Source organism: Dermacentor albipictus, chromosome 10 (assembly GCF_038994185.2).
Source record: "Dermacentor albipictus isolate Rhodes 1998 colony chromosome 10, USDA_Dalb.pri_finalv2, whole genome shotgun sequence".
NCBI classification, from domain to species: Eukaryota; Metazoa; Arthropoda; class Arachnida; order Ixodida; family Ixodidae; genus Dermacentor; species Dermacentor albipictus.
In genome coordinates, this window is record NC_091830.1 from 68,615,553 (window position 1) to 68,639,922 (window position 24,370).

The window sequence follows — 24,370 nt, forward strand, 5'->3', positions numbered from 1 at the left end:
TGGTAGAGTGCAGAATGCTTAACAGATCATGCTCGGCTGCTACAATCATTGCCGACCAGAAAAAAAAGACAACAGTTGCTGCAGTAATTTTCAGGGGTACGTAGATTCAACCATTTAAACTCGAGGGAAAAAGAAATCACAATTTTTTGTCGCTAATATGGGTGGTACTAGCATTATGCGATTAAATTGGTATTGTTAGAAAAGGCTCCCAAGAAATATTGTATCTGCTATAGATCATGATGTTTTTGTTCATGAGATGGTTTCCCTAAATGTGTGATTATTTGTGTATTTGCTACTTTCTCACATATGTATTATTTTCTGGCGTAGATAATTATGTCACTCTATCAAACTAATGATTCTTTTTTAATTGTACATTTATTATTTAGCTGACTCCACAATCCCCCCCCTTTAGGTAACTGCCTCAATGTTCCCTTAGAATACATGAATAAATGAATACTTCTAATTTGGCAAAATATGGTGAAACAGAGTGATAACACAAGGAAGCACACACAAGGAAGAGGGAAACCACTGTCACCGGCATGACACCAGCAATGGTGAGGGCCTTCACTTACCACCACCAAGCAAGCTGCACGTCCGACGTCGTGTCCGAGACCGTCAGGAGGGTCTCGTAGAGTTCGCACACATCTCTGGCAGGCGCTCCAGACAGCTTGAACAGCTCACTGGACAACAGAGGAGAAATGCAGCCCGCAGCATGCAAACCCAGGCTCCAACCCCACCAAGCAGGTTACTTCGGCTCAGCCATAAAACAATGGAAAAAGCCGTCACGAGTGCTGCTAAATGGCTGCCAAAGACTACTATGAATTTTCTCGTGCTTTTAAAGGAGTACCAGCATGATATCAGAGAGGTTTAGCTTGTCCGGTATTTCGGTAAAACGCAGGTGGATGCGGGGCGTTGGGGCAGAGGCGTAAACGTGAGCGGTCTGCGTGGTGCAGCCACCTGGTGGCGCAGTGCTCAAACAGACAGAAACAGCTAATATTGCAGTAACCAAGTGTATTTTACTTTGTTGTGGGTGTAAATGTTTGTCAGCAACACGATTACGCCAGTACCGAAAATTTATACCAGCAGCGAAGAAGAATACGCTCGGTTAATGCAATATTAACTGTTTCTGTCTGTCTGAGCACTGCGCCACCAGGTGGCTGCACCGTGCAGACCGCTCACGTTTACGCCTCCGCCCCAATGCCCCAACACCCCGTCCGCCTGCGTTTTACTAGAATACCGGACAAGCTAAAGCTCTCTATTACCGACTCTTCACTTTTTTTTTCATTGCTATAAAGAAGGCACTAGTGCTCTAAACCCTCAAGGAAAAAGTGGCAAGCCTCAGAGGGCCTTAAGTGAACTACTGCGATAGCTCTTCTGCAGCCAGTTTTGTTTTCTAGGTGGTGACCGCGCCGTTATGTCACAATGCAAAGGTGCTCACGTGGGAGCAGAACACTGCGACGTGCTGGCCCTACCAACGGCTCGGTTGTTAGGCATGCCACTACATTATGCCTCACAATGAGTAGCGGCATAGGAGGCGACCGAGAGAAGCTATTGGAGTAAATAATTTTGTGCACTCCGAGACCTGCAGCTATTTTATTGAGGGTTGAGAGCACTAGGGCCTTCATTAGCGCAGAAAAATAAACAGTCGGAAATACCATGTCCATACTCCTTTAAAAGGCACCAAAACACCAACATCAACCTATACCTGTAAAGTTTTCTTTCCAAACCCTTATTTAATTCATTTGGCCACAAAATGTTGCTTATTAGAAGAAATAACAGCCAAAGCTCCTTAGCATGTAAAATGGCATTCAAAAGTAAGCACTGTTACATGAGCGTGATGTCATAAATTTCAATGTACTTTCTCGTGTCTGGGCTGTTTTGGTTCTGGAAGAAGTTAGAAAAAATTACTACAGGCCGAGACTCCTAGTCCTTTAGCATGCAATGCTGCAACACGGTCCTTCTTTCCGTCTTTCCGAATGCTGATTCCTGGATTCTTTGAAAATAAAGAAGGGCACGTTGTGCAGCATACAGAATCAGCGGTCAGCAGTACTCACATGAAATTGAGACGCATGTAGATGGCATGACTGTTACGTTCTTCCACAAGCTTTGGGAACAATATGCAGGGTCTAAAAAAAGAAAAAAGAAAGGAACGAAAAAAAAAGGGAAGCTTAGCCCATTGTTCTACAATTTGAAAAAGATTGATAAGTGCAAGTAAGTACACAGTCTTTTTCTTTTCCTTTTTCTTCATTTATGCTAGCAAACCAAACTGTGCAAGCCAACAAATCCAAGTGCTCCTACCCGTCACAGCTGAGAAAGCTAAAAAAGGAAGGACAGAAAGAAAAGAAGAGGAGAGGAGAGGAGGTTTGTTGATTGTAACGAGAATGTGCTCTGCTAATTACCCTATAGTACAGCCACAGTTAGTAGTGGACAAACCACCTGCTGCATAAATGGCAGGTAAAGAGATTACTGCTACAGTAAAGAGGTTGCTGGTGGTTCTTTAGCTGTGTACTGTATGACATGTGGCTGCTAATCATTATGTGATATTTACAGTGCGGCTGGACAATGCAAGGATCAGCTCCCACCAAAATTACCAAGGATGGAGCCATAGCAATACTGTGACACGTGTGTGAGTATGACTTCTATTATGCCAGTAAGGGAAAACATTTAAGTGGATTTTCTGCAGCACCTGCAGTTCTACTACACCCGACGTAGAATGCATCCCTCCCCCTCTTGCTACTCACGGCGGACCTTGTTCCCGTCGCAGATGGCTTTTAAGATCCAGCGGCCCGGGCCCCACCGGAGTAGAATGCGCCCCCTCTGCCCACCTTCGCCCCACAGCCTTGCACGCAACGAAAAACAGCGTCCTTCCTTTCCACTGTCCTCCCTTTCGTGCATGAGTTTGAGCCACAATCGCTGGCTCACCTCCACATGCTTTCATTCTCTCACACAGCATATGGCGTGTGGCGATGATTTTATCGCCCTTGGACTTTACAGGGAACCTCACAGTGATGCCGACAGCAGAAATGAGCTCGAAGTGTCCATTAAATTACTATCGCAATAAATATCAGATCATTCACATACTGCTAGTTAAATTCTTACCAAGATTGCTAGTACCTATGGCATAGAGGTCACTTGCACAGAATGTCCTTAAGTTGCTGCTACATGGGGACATTCAATGTGATGCAACGAAAACTGGGAATGAGTGAATATATGAATACACCAGAACCTCGTAGATACATTTCTGTTACGTACGTGTGCCCTGCGACAATGTTTGCAATCGAGAACACAAAAATGATTCAATAGAGTTACGCTAATTTTTTTACCAGTTCATGCGTTCCCGAAAAACACAGTTTTTTCGCCACTGATGTTCAGTGCATCGCCAAGGTGCAAACATATGATACGTTCTCCAGCCCCTAGAGCCTACATAAACAAGAAAATGCGCGATCGAGAATAGTATATGGCTGCCTGCTGCGGCAATTCAACCGCAATACTCGCACACCCGTCTCGCGTGAAAACATTTGCACACACTCAGTTTCTCATTTCAGTACCAGCAAATCTTCTGCGGAGTCGTCAAAGGTGGCATTTACAGCTACCATTGCAAATCCTATTGCGATGAGCACCTTTGCCTGTTTGCTTCCCAGCGCATGGTGCCATAGGAAGCGTAGCGTATGCTTTTAATGGGCGATAACTGAAACGCACCACTGCTTCCTGCTGCAGACTGCAATCCTATGCGTTTTCAGGCTGCCAGATCCCGTATGAACAAGTCGCGAGGTGCGCGCATTCGAGAGCAGTATATGGCCGCCTGTCTCGTGTGAAAATATGCAGCATACAGTTTCTTATTTTGGTACCAGAAAATCTCTGGCCGGGACGTCGCATGCCTCATTCGCAGCTATCGCCACCCAACCTATTCTGATAAGCATCTTCACCTATCTCTTTTGCAGCGTGTGGTGTGTAGTGCCATTGGTAGTGTACTGCACGCTTTTAGTAGGCGATAATCCAAATGCGCTCCCGTCCCCTGCTGCAGGCAGCGTGATGTAGGCATCCCGTTTCGCTTCGGTGGCATCCCACGTCGGCCACCAGCTCGATTTCGTTTCAAGTTTTCGGTGGCCCTCTCAAAACATCACGCAGCAGGAAAACAACAAAACGCGTCTCGAGCCGCCGGAGCACCACCAGCTCGACAGCGCTTCGGCGTCTCGTGCCGCAACAACCCATGCCAACGCTTCGCATTACGTAGATGTCAACGACAGTTGAGTCTGTCAAATTTTTTTAGTTCGGATCATACGCTTTCCCTGTTAGTACGCTTTTTCCTGCCATTGTTTTTCAAAACGTGGAAAGAAGTTCTATTGGATTCAGTATATTCGGTGCAGAGACCCCAGCTGTTGCATGTGTTACAGAGCCCCTCGTTCTGAATGACATGCAAAAGGTGCACCGAGTATGCGCCAATCGGGCTGCCTGAGCTCACAAGGTTGTGGACTTGCTTTTTGCGAGCGTGTCTGCCCTAATGCGTGCGCTCCTTGATGTTGGCCCATCGAAGAGCGTGACTTGGCCCGACATTGCCCAATTTCAGAACCTTTGACAGGTGGCAAATCCCGCTGAAGCCAACTATGAAACGGCACCCGCTCTTTGCAGTCAGTGCATGGCCCACCCACACAGTGAGAATGATGACTACGTGCCTAAAGGTCATCGGGTCAAGTGGTGCACGGTCTACATTTCCGCCTGTTGCACAGATTGGCATTACGACAACGACCTGCCATTACGACCTGCCATAAAGATGGGAAAGCCCTTCTGTATTCTGGGGCAAAACTGGAAAGCAAAACCTTCTATGCAATAAAAGATTGCCATAAAGCAGGTCCACTGTAAAATTGAGAACCTTATTGACATTCAGTGCAACATAAAATCACTAGTTCTTTAGCTTCAGAAAAAAAAAAGCACTTGATTCTATTCAACAGACATTCTATTGATAAAAAGATATTTTGCACACCCTCATATGCTAGAGCTTGGCTGTAACCGGTGCTGGCATACTTACTTGGAGTTCCTAAGTGTAGACCGTACTGTAGCAGAGTAGACTGTATAGTAATAAGAGTAGACCGCAGTGAAAAATATGTTGCTACTCTGTGCAAGAGAGCAGGTGTAGATGACAAGATGAGATGCTCAACACGATCTTGAGCCTCCTTTAGTATAGTGGCGCCATCTAGTTTAGGCGCCTACAAATGCATCCTTTCATGCATCGTAAGTTTTACGTAAAATTTTCCGAATAGCCGTCCACTCTCTGAAAAATATACTAAACGAACTTTACATGTTACCCATATGCACATGCTACATGTTAATGCTTGTTTTTGCATATTTTGAATATTCTGGCTGTTACAAAAATGAGTCGTAGCAGCACCTTTGCAGTTGCCACTTTTTCTGCTCAGCTTGTCCTCTAGAGTTAGTTTGGCAACTCTGTGCGCATGTCTCATGAGCTGCGTTTGATACCAAGATCATGTGTGCAGGTGAGATTGACGGCTGTCGAAGCACGATGAAGTTTGCCGCCCCGTATTCAACACGATCCGTATGCCCATCGGCGGATAATCAACCTAATCTTCGAACATGCTTTTGCACTTCACGAAATATGTGCTGCTATTGTTGCCGTTCACTCTGTCCCCGTAGCGTTGTCGTTCTGAATGGTCCTATCGATCCGGACGAGGAACCTTCTACCGACAGAGGCAGCCCCGGCTGACGTGGCGTCGTCGTACGAATTGCAGCATTCAGGTGCTGCGTGTGCAGATCCTGCGTTGGGCCGACGTCGGGAAGCCTGTCTGCAGCATGTTCGGCGCTCCATTTGTGCCGAAAATGAAGTGCTTGGGTGGCATCAAGCATGAAGGGTCTCTGTGGCACACACGACATGTTGCACTACGCGTCTCTCCATATCAAATAGTCAAAAAACTTAAAAATAGATATTCGATTTACAAACTGAATTATTTGAACGCTCTCGGTTCAGTTCGGTTCGGTGATATACGAGTACTCGCACTCCCCCAACGTAAACTGCTGCGTATTTTGCTGCCTTTTATTCTCCGACACATCCGTCATCGCCATCTCGCGTGAATCACATTATTTTCGTCCACATAGCGCTACCAGAACCTAACATCACTTTCTGCATTGAATATGGTTACCCACAAATGACACATCCCCCCTCGTGACAGGAGTGTCGGCTGTAACACCCAGGTTAAAACTCACTCTGCAGTGCTTCGCTGGAGACCGACTAGGTTTTCATCGACCTGGAAGTAGTGGGCCACAAAGTTCTCCAGCAGCTCTTCAACTACGTCGCCTGGCAGGACAAAGTTTCCAGACGCCGCTCTGAACAAGAGTCGTGGATCTGTTGGTAGCCGTGACAGGCCTCGCTGCAATGCCTGCAAAGAGCGATCCACGGAAACCTGTCACGCCTGCACCGTCGAACCTGCCCACATGGAAATATTAAAAAGCAGCGGTGAGGATTTAAACTGCAGTAGGTTTCATGCCTTCAGGTCCCGTGCGAGGGTTCACTGGCTAAAGCTGCGTGCTCCTACAGTTCACGTACTATGTGACGCCATCGGTGAAAAGGGTGCTTCACATCTGCCAACGTTCCCTCAGGTTAGATCATGCACAAGCACATAAATACCCAAGAGAGTGGAGGTGGAAAGAGCTATCGCCGTAACACAATCAGTAATGCAGAAGTTGTGGTTGTGCTCTCACTAGCGACAAGTTGTTACTAATTTTCCAGGATATTCATGTAGAAATGTGCAGCATACGTAATATACGAGAGTTCTTCATTCCATGATGTCAGTACTATTTTTCCACTGCTGTTAGTATTTTTATGTATGTATAGTTACTGTCAAGCTGTTCGTATTACATTACATTGTATAACACTAGAGGTCAACCTGCAATGGAGTGCCTCATAATCAGAAAGTGGTTTTGGCACGTAAAACCCCAAATATTATTATTAACCTGCAATGGTAAACAGTTAAAATGCCTTGTTAATTGTCACCCTTTTTGTATGCCTTGTATATTGGGGGCTCGGGCGCTTCTCAAGTGAATTGATTTTCACTTTTTGCCCGAGCATTCCCGCATTGTGATGATGCAAATAAATATCAACTTCAACTTCAACTTCAACTCTTATTTCCATTTACACCGCTTCTGTGCTTCAATTAAAACAAGCGATTTCCCCTAAGGTTTCCTTGGATTCATTATTTGTTGTGAGCAACTAAAATCTCCCCCCCCCCCCCCGCCCCCGCCTTTGCTTCTCATTTGTTTGGTCAAACCAAGAAAGCACTCAAATTTTGTAAAACTTGGTGAAGGAAGAGTATTGCTCGTCTTTCCGGGAACAAGTTCGCCCAATCAAGAGTTCTGTTCTTGGCGGTGTTTGGCTTTTCACTCTAACGAGCACAACGTGAAAATAAGAGAACAAGCCTTTCCCGAGGTATTTCTTACATTAGTGGCTTCCTCCACATCCCCAGCCTTGAGGTGGAGCTCCACAAGCTGCAGCCAGCCATCGGACCAACCTGGATTGTCTTCCAGGGCCGCACTGCAGAGCTGTACAGCGGCCGGTCCCCTGCAATGCCAAGAGCAACAAGGCCTTCTGATCGATCAATTCATTTACTCGGCCATTCGATGAAAAGTGCTAAAGCAAGAAGAAAAAAAAATTCTATGCAATCCTTTGAAAAGTGCCATCAGGGGTTGTATTCTGTAAGGATTCACTTAGGAACTGGTTCACTCTGGCTATTACATCACTTGGAGAAAGAGTACAACGTTGTGGCACAATGGAGACCAATGAATGAATGGCGATCTGCCGGGAGTTGACATCATTATTTTTGTTTGTACTACTTTGCGGATGATAGCAATTGAAGGCTATTGCTATCGATTAAAAAAAAGGCTGGTTTGTGTAAAATAACAGCACATTTAATTTCCAGCAATAGCTGCGAGCTTGCACTGTGAACAGCCGCTGATGGTTTAATCTTATATTGCACTGTTTTATTTTTTGTAACTAGATAGTGCGCCATACATAAGCAAACAAGGCGGTTCTCTTTGAGAGTAGGTGGTGGCTTTAAAGGGCCCCCGAAACGGTTCGGACAAATTTTGTAGGCGCGTAGGGTACAGCTTAAGTAGAACATTCGCACCACAATTTAAGTGAAGCGTTACGTATTAATGGAGCTGCAAGCGATTAGAAGTTACCCTCCTCCCTAGCTATGCTTTTCCTCCTCAACTCGCTCGCCGAGCGAGCGGCGCTAAGCTCCGCCTTCACTGGTTCAGCGTCACGATGCGACGTCACATCGTTCACTTCCGGTTGTTTAGGAGCACTCCCCCTCCCGCGCGAGACCTCTCCGCTAGCCGCTTGGCCGTCGACCGAGAGCTATCGAAGCGGCGTGCGTTGCGAGCATTCTGTCGCAGCGCCGAACGTGTCCGCTACTCCGCTAAAAACAGGCAAGCTGGTCATTTCGGCAAATGACTGGAGGCATAAACTCAAGCTGATGAAGGAACTTTAGCGTAGACGTACGTGAGCAGCCTGATCGGTCTGCACGGTCCAGACACTTGCTGGCGCAGCGCTCAACCAGTCAAACAAAGCGCTAATATTGCTCTAACCAAGTGTAAAGCATTTTAAACATTTATAAATCAACGTGTTGATGATTACACTCCTGCGAAAAATACACACCAGCAGCAAAGAATACACTTCGTTGCTGCTACTGTGTAAGGTTGAGCTCTGTGCCACCAGGTGGCCGCACCGTGCAGACCGTTCACAATTGCCCTTCTGCTCATCTCGTGGCTCATCCCGGCACAGTCAAGCGGCCAGACCCTGTCCCCTTGCGCTTGCGTTTGCCCTAATACTGGACTCGCGGTTTGCAGGTCGCTAGGTTTGCAGTCCACAAGGCAACAAAGTCGAATCATAGTGCTCGCGAAAAGACTGAGACCGACTCTGACCGCGGAGCTCTTGTCAAAATGGAGTACGTTGTAACACAAGCAGACAACACTTGCTGTGTGCCGGAAGTGCTGAAGTGTACTAAAAAACTATTCTTGTGTATTCTCTTTAAGTTATTTTCTTTTTACAAAAACAAAGTAACTAACATTCCAACTATTACGAGCATCATTTGTTCCCCATAAAGTTGGAAAAATTATCAACCACTCGCCCTGGTCAGCCAATCAGATAGCTCGCCCATGTGACGTAATATGGGTTATTTGCATCATATGGGTAGGGGCGGCTTAAAATTCCGCCGAGCAGTGCGCTGCGATCGGCAGCGATGTGTATTTTTAAAACCTTATAATAAATTACACGCTTTACGCAGAGCACTTAGATGCATCAATTAATGATCAGAAGAACCTACTCTAACGACTCAGTACGTTTGTAGAAAATCGCCAAAATCGTTTCAGGGTCCCTTTAATAGGATACTGTACTGTTGGACCTGAGCTTGTTACGGGCACACAATTGTATGGGATTTCCGTCCACACATCCCACTACCTCGGAAATCTTTCACTCAACTGCTTTTGCCCTTTCAATGGCTGTAATGATGTGAGTCACTGGTGGCTGAGAAAAGTCAATCGCTTCTTCATTCCAGACACTGCTTAAAACTCTCCGTAGCACAAAAGCACAGCACACGGGGCACTTTCGTCACAGTGTTAATGCCATTAAATCTTTGTCGTCCAAGGTATATTTCTAACTCATCGCAACGCCATTTCACTGTGTTTCTGGAAAGCCTCAAATGCCCTCGGAACTCTCCCTTGCTCATGTCAAATGATGCCCTTTGTCATGTTGCTGTTGTCTTTCGCCAATGCTTGACAGCAACACAGCCAAAGGAGTTGTCATTAGCGTCTCTGTCTTGTTACGCCAGCCAACATGAGGCTTGCTGACAGCCACGGTTGCCTTAGCAACCCTGGAGATCATGCTCGCGACCGCGAGCGACCCTCGAGCAAACAAATTCTTCGCGCTTCTGCTAGTAGCAGACAACAGGTTCGCTTTAGAGATGATTGACAACCTGTGAGCCGACAACAAAATTTGTAATAACGCGCAGCGATGACGACAGCCAAGTGCCGGCCAATGGCATTCGTGAGAGCAAAGAGATTCCAAAAATGAGCCATTACAGAATATGGCCCCAGGAAACAAATACCTAAGCAAATGAGAACTTCCTTGGCAACTTAAGGGAGGAGGCTACCTTCGAACACCAACTTTTTTGTTTCTTGAGATAACTGAATGAAATTTTCAGGGTACACTCATGGCATAGACATATGAATAACTACAAAGTTTCATGGAGCTACGTACACTGGTACTCAAGTTACAGGAGTATATCAGAATGGTTCACATAGGTTCCTTATGACATGCCTGGAGAACTTGCAAAATGTGTTAGCACTGTCAAATTCAATATGAAGATTCCTGAATAGGTACCACAGGGCAAGACAGAGCCTTTTTTTTAAATTTCCTTGCTGAAAAGTTTTAGCACAACATTGAATTTAGTGTTACTAATTAGACTTGCATTAGCCTAATTTTGATTGCTTATAATAAATTCCAGACTCAATAACTTGAAAAAGTGGGCCTGTCTTGCCCTCATAAATTTATTCAGGCATACAATAAAAAAAACCTGGTGGGAATCTGATTAGCAGTTCCAGAGATACTGCTTGCATAAGCAGCCACACCAGGAAAAAAATTCATTTCGAGAAAAGGGCCCTTGAAGTTTTGACACAACATTTCTGGGTCTAAAATGACCCCGCAGAATAGTTTGCGGTGTCTTTGCAGGCTTTCTTTCTCTGCCGCCTCTCAGTCTTCGCTTGACCTCGCTTCTCAGCCTTTCCCATGCGCAGGGCATCTTTTTCCACGGCTCGATGGATGGCTAGGTGGCCAGGTGTGAGCCCCGCAGACAGAGAAATTTCTTTGGTGGCCCTTTGGTTTCCAGCATTATACCGCATCACTGCATCATTCAGTGCTGTCTCCACTGCAATCAGGGATGCATGCTGCTCCTTGGGCATCAGTGACCACAGAACAGAATGAAATGATTCCGATGCATTTTGAGTCTTCGCTCCAAGGCACCGCTGAAGAAGGGAAGGCTCGGAGAGGCGCTGATAAACAGGCAGCATAGCCTCAGCGACATAGCCTGGCAGATTGTACCTGTGCCTTGGTTGTGGTAAGCCATTTGCCTCAGCAGCCTTGTGGCGGCACCATGAGCCAGCGCCCTCTGGGCATAGGTCACGGTGAGGCTCCGCATCGGTGGATGTGATGTGATGGTAGGACGCCATCACTGCACGCTGCATTGCTGCCGCGTCATTCGAGTTGTTTCTCAAAGCCCAGCCATAGTAATCCGTCAGCTTGTCGATCAGAGCCTTTGTCAGCCTTCCTTTCCCTCCCAATGCCTTATCACTCTTTTGCACTAGGTTGCGCAGTGCAGCCCCCATCCTTTTCTGCACGTGATTGAGGCATTCTTCTTTGACAACTGGGACTAGCCCATAAACATTCTCCTTCACAAGGGCAGAGTAGGTGGCACTGTCTCCATCGGACACAATCGTTGTGTAACGGAGGTTGTGCTTTGTCAGTGAACGGCCGAAAAGGATCAAGGCTGCCTCGACCTCCATCCTTCCAGACTTCGCATCAGTGTTTCTTTGGCAGATGTGCTGCTCACGCCAGCTTGAGTACTCGGAGTCTTCTGGTTTGGGTCCTGTTTGACACCCGAGGCACTGGTTTGAGAGGACAACTGCATCCAAGATGAGGCCAGTGTGATACTCTATCACTGCCCCAACTCCAATGTGGGATGTGTGTCCACGCTTGAGCCAGGTGCCATCATAGACCACAGTAATGTCTCTGGTAAATCCTGGGTCCATCCCCTGGTAAACCTTTTTCACAGCAGCTGCTGATTCTGAATAGAAACTCTCCATGCGTTGAGTCTCTGGGCCCCTGAATGTCTTCTTCAGATGTTCCTGGTACGTCTTGTGATGAAGTCCTCTGTGAGATACATTCACAGCAGCCCAAAAGTCATTTACAGCTGTCTGCCCCTTACCAATTTGCTTCATAGCCATAATGGCTCGGATGTTCACCTCAAAAGCATTTCCTGCGTTCTGGCGTGGTGAACTCCAAGAATTAGCAATAATCCCACAATGTGGGCATACCAACTCAAGCTTTGTAGCCAGTCCGAACTGGGTACCTTGTTGAATTGTCAGTCCAGTTGAAAGGCAGCGCTGGCACAAGGTTTTGGAGAGCAGGTGGCCGAACACACACATTTGCACAAGGCAAAATACCTCATCTATGGTAGTAGCAGTGGCAGGTGCGGGATCGGGCGACATCGCTTGAAATTTTCGTAGCGTCGCGGGCGTGGCACCAAGTTTGTTTTTCACAGCATTACGTTGTGCCTCCGCCGCCTCTACCTCCTCCGGCGTCAGAAAGTGCGTTTTCACGCGCACGGTCGACGATGCGTCTTTGCTCACGGCGACAGACGCGAGAGAGGGTGCCGCGATCGCCGAGGTTGATGCGGTCAGGACAGCAGGCACACTTGAAACGCCGTCTCCTTGCATTGCTGACTCGGAAGGTACGGCGCTGGAAGTGGCAACGCAGACTTCTTCTAGCGGTGTAGCAGAGGCAGCACTGCAGGAAGCGTCCCCGCAATCGCCGGCAACGCGCTTTGCCAACTTCGCCATGCGGACGGCATTCATAGAACGACGCCGCGCACCGAACGCATGTTGCGTTTTGAATTTCCGCTTAGGGACCATCGTGAACGGACGCGCGACGATCCGTAGGGTGCACAAAACCGTTCAAAACACGCCGCAAGAATCCCGACGGTAGCGAAGACAGCGATCTCGAAAATGGTGAAGAGTAAAGCGAGCGCACAAAGAACGCCGTCAACGGAGCGAGCAGCAGCAGACGACGCGCCGGGGGAGAGACCACGTGTCAGCGTGCCCAGCAGCCAATAGCAGCCACGCTCTCCCCCGCGTTCTCCAGGAGCGCGCGCTTCGTCCAATCACAGCTCGAATTCGAGACGCGGGAACCTCAAACACTGCTTCGAGGCCTCCAATCTCGTGCAAGCCATGCTTCTACCATGCCGCGGCCGCCGCCGGCGAAGGCAACACGGGAAAGGGCAAGCATTCACAAGCAAAACAAGACCAAGATGGCGGCGCTCGGTTCAGCGGCATGGAAATGGCGCGCGCGCGATGTTTGGTTATTTTCGCCGTTCGCTCGCGGCTCGGGGGCTGCCGTGGCCTGTTGTATATCGAATTAGAAGCATTTCCACGGTGAATTAGGCGTTAATAATTACAGGAAAGGTAGTTTACAACACGTATAGCCGAAATATATACTTTTTGAAAAATCGGTTTTTTCGCGATTTTTCGACTTTTGAAACCCGCGTCCCCCCTTAAGCTTCTTCTTACACTTTGCTCTTTCACTATATATGACACACTCAGCTTTTCTAGCCTTTACTTTTTCACATTCTGTTTCAGATAACTTAGGGAGGCCCACGTAAATTTGAACCAAATGAGATATACAAAAGTGGACCTCATATTGCAAATAAGTACAATAAATATTTACGCAGTGAAACCCTATTCGTATGTTTTTCCAGGGATTCTGATAAAAGGCCTAACAATATGTAAGAGAAAAACGTAACAGTGACAAAGGCCCCCAGATTGCCACAGCAACGTCAGAAACAGCTCTGAATCTCTGCCAGTACAGTTAATAGACATCTCGACGCTCGTACCATGACCGGAGATGGAGCGTGCATGCACATATAATTATATAATTATATATAATAAAAGGGGCAGATGCTATGTATTGTGGCAGTGGCCCCTTTCCACTCTTAATAAGCTTCACCGCAATGTTTTGTGTATGCTTCACCACTTAACCTAGCTGTATTGCAGCGACACTGGCTTGAGGGAACCAACAAAGACCACAACCATGCCTAGACGTGCTTACTAGGGACTGAGGATCGTGTACTTCTGCCATTTCAGGGTGGGGCTTGACAGGCTTAACCGCGAGTTTATTTGGATAACTTATCTTTATAGGAACGTGCAAGAGTGAATTTGCCTTTTCTTTCTTTCAAATCCGCAACAGCCTATGGTTTCACACACACATATATTTTTTTTTTACATTATAATCAAACACAACTACAACTGTCGGTCGGGTACGTTCGCAAACGTACATGGAAAGCATTTCAGCAAAGGCGTGGTTATTTTTGCAAACAGCTTGTATATTCGCAGTTTGCCTGTACTATGCCATGGAAAATGCAGACACGGCTCCTCCGACAATCCCAGGCGTGTGCAGCTAGCACTTCGGCTTCATTAGAACAATCGCTATTGCTACCACTAGTTGGGAAAATGTGCAGGGCAGTGAAACGAACTTGCAAATCGGGAAATGGCTCCATTATATCTGCGAACGCATATAACTGCTGGTGCGCAGTGAGATACTTACATTGACTGGCTAGCAAGAAGCTTCATGTGATTGACAAACAGGGGAACACACTTGTCGGGCCCGCCAAGTTCGTCTACCGCCTCGTGGAAGGCACTCAACAGGGTGTCCACTGACTGGGTCAGGGCCCCGTGCTGGTCCCAGGGGATCTCGAAAGGGTCCTGAAAGTGCAAATTTGTCAGGCAACGCATTTAGGCCTTCCCACCTTTAACAATGGCCCGACACGAAGCTTTCGACTTGTTTTTTTTTTTTATGCATTACATGAAATTCCAACAATTCTAAACCATAGGAAAGACACTGGCCAGCTTCGGAGTGCTATAAGCAGTTTAATGTTCGTTCCTATGAACCAGTTTTGGTTAGACTTACGATCCATCTTCAACTAATTGAGCACAATTAAGCATGCGGTTTGCCTTTCAAGAGGCACTAAAGAGAAGCACTGAATGAGTTTATACTCTTACAAAGCTCTACTTTTGTGAATTTCGTGGAAACAGCTTGATTATTAAAATAGAGAATAAAGGCCAGACTGCCACTTTTCTTCAAGTTCTGCATTGAAACCTACGTACTGGCATGTCAGTGTGACTAAGGAATTTCGAAGTGTTTTCTCACATTTCGGCTCACGTGGCACATTAAAGGTTTTGGAAACCTTTTACTAATTGGTTCCTACAGAATGCGATGCAGTCCATCGTCACCAATACAACTGACTAGGCTAGAGCAGATGGTGTCGAAATCAACGGTGCCGCAGCAAGCTGGTGAGTAAACTTCAAGTGGGCTGTTGCCACTCATCTTTCATTTTCGCATCTTTCCTGCCTTGCCAAGTCTTCTGTGCCAATAAGAGTGTCCCTTTTTGGTAGTATTTGTAGATGCGCAATCAGCTAAGGCAGCACAATTTTTTTTTTTGGTGTCCATTTAGAAAGGCCCAACGAGTCCTTTCACGAAAGATGCTTACAGTAAAAGCACGTTAATTGACACCTCGTTCATTGAAAATATTGGATAATTCGAAGTAGCCGCCGCGGTCTGTCCAACAATTTACTGAAAGCAATGTGCAACAGATCCTGCTAATTCACACTGAAATCCGCACCGTCACCGATAATTCTAACTCCGTGTCATCGTGGATGGGGAGAGTGCTAGTGTGCGGGAGCACGTTGGCGACGCTGGTGTCGCCGCGCGGGCCATGCCGCTTTGCTCTTTCCATCTGCGGCCCTTTGTTTAGGCCCGACTGGAGAGAGACGCGTTTGCGCCTGGCCAGGCAAGGCCAACGCCTGTGTTGCAGGTCGGTTCTCTCCCTCTCTGAAGACCTTCAAGATATAAATGCGGACGCGGCACTGCATGTTTCTTTTTCTTTCTGTTTTTGGTGACATCTTGGTGGCTGTGCTCCTTTTCTACAAGGTGTTCTGCCGAAAAGCGGCACCAGGTATGTCTCAAAAATGGCGGCTTTGACGATTATCGTTTGCAGTACCAAAAAGCATAACCTTTGAGATTCGTGGCTGTTACTCAAAGGGAAGCATGGCTACAATACATGTTTGGACGCCACCATTACGTATAGTGGAACTCGACAGCGTGCAGCCAACTGTGGCGTGCTTTGCAAATGCATTTTAGAGCACAGCTCTTGTCCCTTCGGCGAGCGTCAACGGAGCAAAGGTGCTTTTGTAGTCCGACGTTTCTGGCGTGCGTCGCTTGCGGCTAGTCACATTGTGCTGCTTGCACTGTGCCAGCCAAAATGCCATCCCCTCTAGACTTTGATGCGTGGAACGCTGGCTGCTCTTTTCCGAGCACTCGCAGAACGATCTCGCACGAGCACTCGCAGAATGGCTGTCTGCAACCTTCAGCGAAGCGGTGTGGGCACCCTTTTTCTCCGTGAAACGCAACGTGGGTCAGCGCGACGAACGCACGGATGGAGCAAGCGCCATTATGACATCGGGCACGTTGGCCGCATCCGGTTGCGTTGGCTGTGCCAGTGCGTCGAACCACAGACGATGTTGCTTTCACTAACTGCCGTAGCGTATGGGCGCGTGCTCTCACTCTACGTCTGACTGCACGCGCGCCTCAACCAAGCATTCTTTTTCTCTGATTTTCTTTAGCTCGAATTTCATATACTTTGAATTTTTATAGCATCCCCGCAGAATTCGAATGTCCAGAAGAACCCCTGGGCTCATTTAGCATGCACACAAAGCTTGGCATGAAAGCATTTTGTTACTGTTCAGCTCGATGGTAATGCGGCTGCTGCGGCAGGAGACCGAACCAGTGATTTAATGCTTGGCAGCCAGAGGCCACCGACCCTTGGCGGGTCAGGGTGAAAATCGGTCGGCTGCCCAGAACGGATAATGCAAGAAACTGAACAGAAATCCAGCATTACCAGTTCACAGCAGCACACACTGGTGAACAAGAAGAATGATGAGAATCAAGTATAAAGGACTGCTGACATGACATTTCCAGGTTTTCTTGCTTTAAATGAAAGTCTTAAATTAAACAGCTGCCATAGAAGTGTTTTTTTTTTCCTAATAACAATCGGTAGGGACCCTTTAACAAATTTGTTGGTTCCCAAAAGTGTGTACTTTGCAATTGTATACGTTCATTACGTTAAATAAACTTTCAAACTTTCAAAGAAAAGTACAGGCAAGCCTCAGAGCACCGCAAATAATTTACAAGGCAATAGCTTTTCTATGAACTAATTTCGGTTGTGTCTTAGAGGTGGCGTACATGTCGTGATGCAGCAGGTGGTCACGTGGGAGCAGAACACCGCGTCTGGATTTCGGGACCTGCTTTGGCTCACTCTGTCGTCTGCAATGCTGATACGTCTGGCTGTGTAACAAGCAGTTTAATTCAGACACTTCTTTCGGTCTCGTGAAATGCAAAGTAATGATGTTTTACTGCACCAGCTTGTCAGAATCTACGCTAGTCCTATAACACTGTGAAGTAGAAACTGATCGCGTTACCGTGGAGCACAGCCGACCGACAGATCCGCGTTCGATGCAGAACAGTCCAGCCGGCAGGGAGCGGAACTCGGCAAAGTGCAGATAGCATAGCCACAGGAAGCACAGATGATTTGGCGAGAGGAGCATGTTGGCACACTGGAGGATGTCTCGTGTCGTCATGTCCAGGAGTTCGCCAGCGTCCGACAGGTCCACGAAGTGCTCGAACTTGATGACAGATTTGACGGACGTCTGCAAAGCAAAGTCAATATTTTTTATTATCGTCTGAACTGGAGCCACAGTTGGGAGTCACCCACCCAAAAGCAGAAAAAGAAATGCAGCCGTGTTTCTCGGAAAGAAAGTTTCACGGTTGCAGAAAAAGGTCCTGGTATGAGGCTTGAACCAGCCTTCTTAGGGTGACCAATCTACTTTCTGAGTTAACCACGAGTCCAGTAGGTGGCAAAGCAGGGCCGAATAAATCGGCAACTCAAAGCATGAACACTGGATAAGTAAACCAGTTTCATGAAAATCTGCATGGGAAAATGATGTCATGTACCCAAAAGAAGCTGAAAATCTAAAAAAAAAAAGAAAGGAGGGGGGGGGGGGCGCAGGAATTTTTTCATTTATTCTACTTCACAGTTTCTTTTTTTTTTTCTCTGGGCAATGCCGAAAGCTCATTTCATTACTTATCCTTGATTTTCCAACTTTCCAGAAGCACGGCAATAGTTTTTACATCTTTCACACTCCTCGGTGTTCCTATCTCTGTACAATAAAACAGTCTTCATCCTGTGCTAGAGCCATCAAGGTGCACATTCCTTAACTGCGTTGAAATTTTTACTGGAATTTTCTGTTTTTCCAGCTAAAACCTTCCCTGTCCCGCACACCGTGGGACAAGACCAACTGGAACAAGTGTGTAGCTTCGCAGTCCTCACCTGGAGGATGAGGAAAGCAAGCGGCATGTTGCCGGCGATGGCGCAAAGCTGCGCCCAGTAGAGCACCACCTCGAGGACGCACAGCGAGTCCGGCTGCTTGCCGCCGGACACTCCCTGGCTCAGGTTGTACAGCTGCTGCTGACACAGCTGACACTTGGAGGGCAGGGCGTCCACCAGCGTCACGCACTGTGCCCCGGGAGGGGGTTGCCAGAAACAAGGCCAGAACGTGAGAGACCACACAAGCCGATCACTGGGAGGAGCTACAGCACAGGGGCATTGCACCGGGACCATGTTGTCAATTGGTCAGTTCCCGTGGCAACAGCATTCCGATTGTGAACCCTTCGGGCACTGTCTGACAATAGGCCAGCCCAACTCATAGCAGCTTTTGTTCAGCAGCCAACAGCTTTATAAACACTCATCAACAAATTTGAAAAAGCCCTTTGACATTAAATATATTAAATGTCAAGCAATTTTTGTTTTAGTGACCACACTGTGTCATTAAATATTCATAAACTATCACTCATTACACATCAGTTAAATCGTGCCTGATGCAATGTTGCCACTTCAGCGATTTTGTTGTTCTATTAGAGACTTTCTGACCTGTTTAGCAACAAATTTTTCTGTTCAGCCACCGGCAATTTCTCTTTTTTTTAGCGATGTGACCGAGCAATTGGCGGCATTTTGGCAACTTCAATTTTAAGAAAGTTGCTTCAAAAATGACGTTCTAGTACACACTCTATTATATTCAAAAGATATACAGGAAGCCAAAATTTGCTGTACGGCATGTGGGCTCTGTTACCATGATGAAGCGAAGGTAGTCGGAACTAGCAGAGGCCATACACTGTGGTGCATTGTGCTGAGGGAAACATACTTCACATTGTGCTCACAACATCCACTTTTAAATTTTATCGCTTATTAAAAATTCTTGCGAAAGGAACAGTACATCTAAAGTGATAGCCCGAGAACGCTACTCCTGATCCTCCATTTGAGATAGGGAGAGAGAAGTGGGGGGAGGTTCAGTTTTGTACTTGGTTCTCATGATATAGCCAATGAAAAAAACATTTCTTCACAAGAAATGCATACATTAGAACCGAGTAGGTATGGTAACGCAGGAATTTTCGTGCCAGAAGCGTGTGACAAGCATGTGACACCCCCTCGGGCATAATCTTCGTTGTCCCGCCAGGCTCAGTGAGGAACATTGGTCACCGCACCCAAATAAACACCAATGAGCACAGCTGCTCGGCGGTCAGTCATTGTTTGTCACCATCCCGGTGCGGAGCGTAACCCTAAGGGAGGGTGAGGCAGGGAGGGTAAGGGAGGGAGGGTAAGGGAGGGAGCCCAATGTCTTCACCAACCCGGGCAGATCGTGACAAAGCAAATTTGTCATGATGAGGTTCGAGTGCACAATTTTCAGGTGTGACCACCTGCCGGTACGCAGAATGCTCACCTTCCACCAGACGGAGTTGTGGTTGCAGTAGTCCAGCGCCTTGTGACACAGGTAGTCCAGGTCGGAGCACTGCGGGTGCGCCGCGTACCACCCAAGGTAGTGACGCCACACCTCGGGGCTCGCCCGATTGTTCTCCAGAGCTTGTGAGAACACATTCAGCGCTTGGTCCAGCCTGGCTTCAGGGTCACCTTCATCACTGCATTGACACATACACACACTCCATGCATATAGCAGAAACAATAAAAGAAGTGCCGTGGCAAAGACCAATTTCACGACGACTCATCATGCCACGTGCTGCAAAGAATGCCAATTGTGGCAGCACTTAACGGACTTAAAAGAAGCTATGGTATGTAGCATGCTGTGCTTGCACTACAACAAAATCGCTTATCCCCACCTCCCTACTAAAGGGAGAGGAAGCAAGAGGAATAAAGGACTGTACAATATGGAGTGAGGCCCAGAAGTCTCATCCCCTATAACTTATCCCTGAAGTTCACTGTAAAAATCCACAATGGCGTTCTCCTTGGCACATGGCCCTTAGGGCTCGTTCACACAGGGATATTCCACATCTGGAGCGGCACGGAATACCCTGCAGCCGAAATGCTGCGTCGTTCCCGTTGCTCGCCACTCCATCCGCCGGAGCTGCTGGCAGCTTCCCAAAATGGCGCAGAAACAAGGAGAAAGCATGCACTGCCTTACTACCAGTGCGATTTTCTGAGCCAAGTATGCATCAACTTGCCCGGCTTTTGTCATGCGCCTTTTGCCTTCACTGGCTCATGAAAGGTTTACTGCCCAATTCCCACAGTCAATGGGCTCTCCATACATATCTTTTTTTTTTTTCTTGTAGCTTTCTCACATCGCATCGAGGTGCCATTTTTGATGTGCAGTAGCTGGCTCGTGTCCTGACTGGTGTTCCGTGAGCGGTTCCGGTGATAGTGGCGGCAGAAATTGACCTGGCACCAATTGGAATGGAAAGAGCATTTTCGGCAGAATTCACTGTCGCGCAATTGGATTCCATGCCACTCTGGATGCCAAACGACTTGGGGTCAATGTGTCTTGAACCTAAGCATAGCAGGAAAGCTGCAATGACTACTGTCGTCACGGTGCTGACAGGGCCCCTGTGCAAGCACTTTAATGTGGAAAATTCGTTAAGAACATCTTACTTTATTCTGGCAGCTGCACCAAAGGAGACGGTGAATGCAAACACAGAGCATACCACATGGCACAGTTAAAGCCATCAAAGGTGACCATCAAAGCAAGTGAAGCTTCTCGTCTGATGGTCCTGGCTGTCTCTGGCCACCGTCGACCTTCTTGAACTTTGGCTAAAGCATCCTTATTTGCTGTGCAGCTGTGCACTGATTGACGAGCCTCTCAATTCAGAGCTATCTCTGAAGTGTCACACAACACGCCAGCCCAGAGTGCCAGTGTCACATGTTACTAAAGCACGTCACTCTTGCATGCATCCTTCGTGCATCCTTTGCAGTGGGGATGATGCCATCACTGGCACAGCCAATCAACTGGCACCGTGCTCCACGCATACCTGCCTCCTCTCCACCACACCCCCTTCACTGCAATCTCTCCTCCTCTTCTACAGGAAAGCCTTTGCTGGCATGCCCCCCTTTTGTTTCTTTCGTATAGATCTGATCACAATTTATTTTCACAGATGTCAGCAAATGTGCTGAACCAGATGAAGGAAACCGACAGCATAACAAGGTTCAACTGTATATGATGCATCATGCATACCTATTGTGCTTGGCGTACAGGTGCCGATAGGCAAGCCGCAACCAGAGCTCAACGTTGTGGGGTTGCTCGATGACAAGCTGCTCCAAGGCGGCCGTGCCAAGGTGCGACGAGTCGAAGTACCGGAAGTCCTGCTCCAGGTCCAGGAGTTCGGGGTCGTCGACCTCGGTCATCTGCTGTTGCAGCAGGCACCTCCAATCTGCATCACCAGCACAGTATGCTTGGTAAGTCTAGAGCGGTGCTTGCATGAATACAAGTGGCACATCGCATGGCATATCTAGCGCACTGCATCCATGTAAGCGGCGCTACTAGTATGCTAGGAAGGTGGATCCCATTGATATGCCAGAAGGGGTAGCTTTAGACTAATGTCATCTCAATGTGTATAAATGCTGCCGTATCACAGTGACAAAAATAACAAAAGCGAGACGACTGCTACTGTGTGCTCTCCCCCAGTCACCAGCAGAGCTCAAATCACTGGCAACATCTTTCAGCTTGTTTCGCAAGAACTACGTTCTCGAGCTTTATGTGCTAAAACCACAATTTGATCATGAGGCACATCGCTGCAGGGGCTATGGATTAACTTTAGGGACCTGGACTTGTGTAACGCGAACCTAAAGTTGAGTACACGAGTATTTTCACATTTTGCACCTATTGAACTGTGGCCGCCGTGGCCAGTATTGAACCCACAAACTTGAGCACAGCAGTGCAACCCCATAGCCACTAAGCTGCTGCAGCAGGTCTTGTTCCGAAGAGGCACAGTAGCACACGTAATCACCACTGCATAAGTGTTAGCGTGATGCCCTAAGAAATACGATGCGCTTTATCGCATTCACATAGACAGAAGGCCTAGAACGGGGGAAGGATTTCATTTCATGCTGGTTGGACCGTGATTTCAAAGACATCACCGTGTGAAAAGACAAGGACAGAGCAATGACCAACTGTAGCCGAATGACAAATGGCCCATCGTCCAGGGCATCCATGCCCCTCTCAACTTGTCTCGTTAGAACAAAACAAGCAGCACAAACAAGACGTAAACGTCACAGACTACCAAGTCTTAATGAAATAAACTAAGCCCTGCTTCCGTTTTCTAATGTGGAAGCAAGCATGTGGAGATACATAAACTCAATAAAGGTGAGTACAATCAACTAGGACGATCAATTTTTTGGATGTGCTCAGTTATTTGAAAGATGACAACTGAAATTTTGGACATCTTGAAATATGCTGTTCAACTTTTCAAACTCCTTATGCACAATGACAAGTACATTTGGATTTGGCCACCGCGATGACCAGAAAAAAGAGCATTACCTTTCTCGGTGGCCAGTTGAGTTGGCTTATCAGCTGCATCAAGTGACTTTAACTCTCGGGATGGTTCTTGCGACTGCTGGAAGACCCAACCTCGTCTCTGGAAGGCCGTGTAATGCGGCGCCACTGAAAGTTGGGAGCAAACTTTGTTTCTGGCATGTCATTTATGACAATGAAACAACTGTCCTTTCAGACTCGAAAGCAATTAATTAACACATTGTACAACATCAATTAGAAGCATTTTCAGAACACCCTAAAATTATTATTTCAGCTAAATGTCCAAACTAGGCACACTGTTAGCGCTAAGCCAAACATGCTAGGCCTAAGGCCTAAGATGTCAAGGAAGACAAAGTAGAAGATATGCCAGGCTATTCTGGCACAATGTCCTGCTACACTGATCTGACAAAGCATGGGTGCAACTAAACATGAACCAAATGCTCAGCTGCAAGTGCTTCAACATTTCCATTTCACTGACAATCTTGCCGCGTGGAGCGGCAAGCACTATGAGCAGGCGATTGAATAATGTGCCTTGCCTTGGCTACTACACAGCCTACAGCTTAACGTTGCAATACATCTAGGCTAAATAATAATTCAGAAACAAAAGGATCACAAGATTAAAGAAAGTTTTATTCTACACTGATTGTAGCTAAACATTTCGTAGATATTTTTGTAGTCCGAGCTTTAACCACTATGTTGTGTCATAAGCAAGATAATGCAGAGGTCCCTACATACTATGAAGGCAGTGACATTCTTTCATCTTGCCACAGTCCGCTCCACAATCTCACCGTTTCAATGCTCTTTTATGCCGAATCGACTGCACCACTCAATGGCCCAATTTGAAGCCACCTTCTTCGTGGCACTAACCAAAGATATGGCGAGGGCATCGCAGAAGAGAACAATTATAAAAGCAGGAGTGGTTCAACAGGATTTGCCTGTAATTCCAACGTGGAATATTGAGATAGCACATATCGTATTTGCCTAAATCTAATACACACTTATTTACAGAACAGGTTGTCAACCAAGTTGACATTTCCAAATTCACTGAGTTTTCCACGTTTTCTCAGAGTGCCATTGCAAAATTCCCTGAGTGATGTAGAACTGTTTTATGTCAAGACGAGCTGAAACCATATCGCCTGATGTGGTTACTCTCTAGTAAGTATATCAAAAAAATTTAAAAAAAAACGACAATCAAATTTGAATACTAAGGAGTAGTGTTCATGTTATTCAAGAAGAGAATAGAAGGGAGGGGTTAGTAAAATGCACAGCAAATAAAATGTCTTCAAAAAAAATTGCAAATCGAGTCGGACATTCTCAAATACGAATAGAAAAGGAGATGCATACAAAAGCAAATATTTTCAAACATGAGCAATTTCTATCAACTGATAGCAACCTCAGTGGTATGGGGCCCGAACTTTGTCACAATTGAGATTCTCTTTCAACAGCTCATAAGTCAACCTCAACTGTCCTGACATACTCTCAGCCCGCGTACGATGCCTCATTGTTGTGTTTCACTGCTTCAAAGAGTTTATTTTGGTTTGGATGAGGGACACTTGCATCTCGGCATCAGTCAAAACTGTTTTTTGAGCTCAAGCTCCTTCAAAACGGCGGCAGCATGCTTCCTTTCCCGTTCATTCCTCAATGCGTAGGTCCTTTCTGTTCTTGTACT

At 46.9% G+C, this 24,370-nt stretch overlaps 2 protein-coding genes across 4 annotated transcripts in view; both read right to left on the reverse strand.

Moving 5' to 3' along the window:
- The window catches only part of LOC135899601 (zinc finger C3H1 domain-containing protein-like), a 94,239-nt gene that overhangs the window by 15,033 nt on the left and 54,836 nt on the right, over nt 1-24,370 (reverse strand). For all 3 annotated transcript variants that reach the window (XM_065428916.2, XM_065428923.2, XM_065428909.2), the window contains exons 20-29: nt 22,708-22,830; nt 21,406-21,601; nt 19,666-19,861; nt 18,219-18,404; nt 17,311-17,538; nt 14,381-14,538; nt 7,447-7,567; nt 6,217-6,389; nt 2,055-2,126; nt 573-680 (exon numbers count right to left, since the gene is read on the reverse strand). In XM_065428916.2, the coding sequence (XP_065284988.1) occupies nt 573-680; nt 2,055-2,126; nt 6,217-6,389; nt 7,447-7,567; nt 14,381-14,538; nt 17,311-17,538; nt 18,219-18,404; nt 19,666-19,861; nt 21,406-21,601; nt 22,708-22,830 (1,561 nt within the window). The remainder of the gene's footprint in view (nt 1-572; nt 681-2,054; nt 2,127-6,216; nt 6,390-7,446; nt 7,568-14,380; nt 14,539-17,310; nt 17,539-18,218; nt 18,405-19,665; nt 19,862-21,405; nt 21,602-22,707; nt 22,831-24,370) is intronic.
- Nucleotides 10,674-13,316, reverse strand: LOC139050740 (uncharacterized). The gene has a single exon (XM_070527440.1). It carries the CDS (start codon nt 12,691-12,693, stop codon nt 10,696-10,698), a length of 1,998 nt encoding a protein of 665 aa, XP_070383541.1. The 5' UTR covers nt 12,694-13,316; the 3' UTR covers nt 10,674-10,695.

What these genes read in the sequence shown, in the direction of transcription:
- LOC139050740 (XM_070527440.1), bottom strand. Translation starts at nt 12,693, where the DNA reads ATGGTCCCTAAGCGGAAATTCAAAACGCAACATGCGTTCGGTGCGCGG.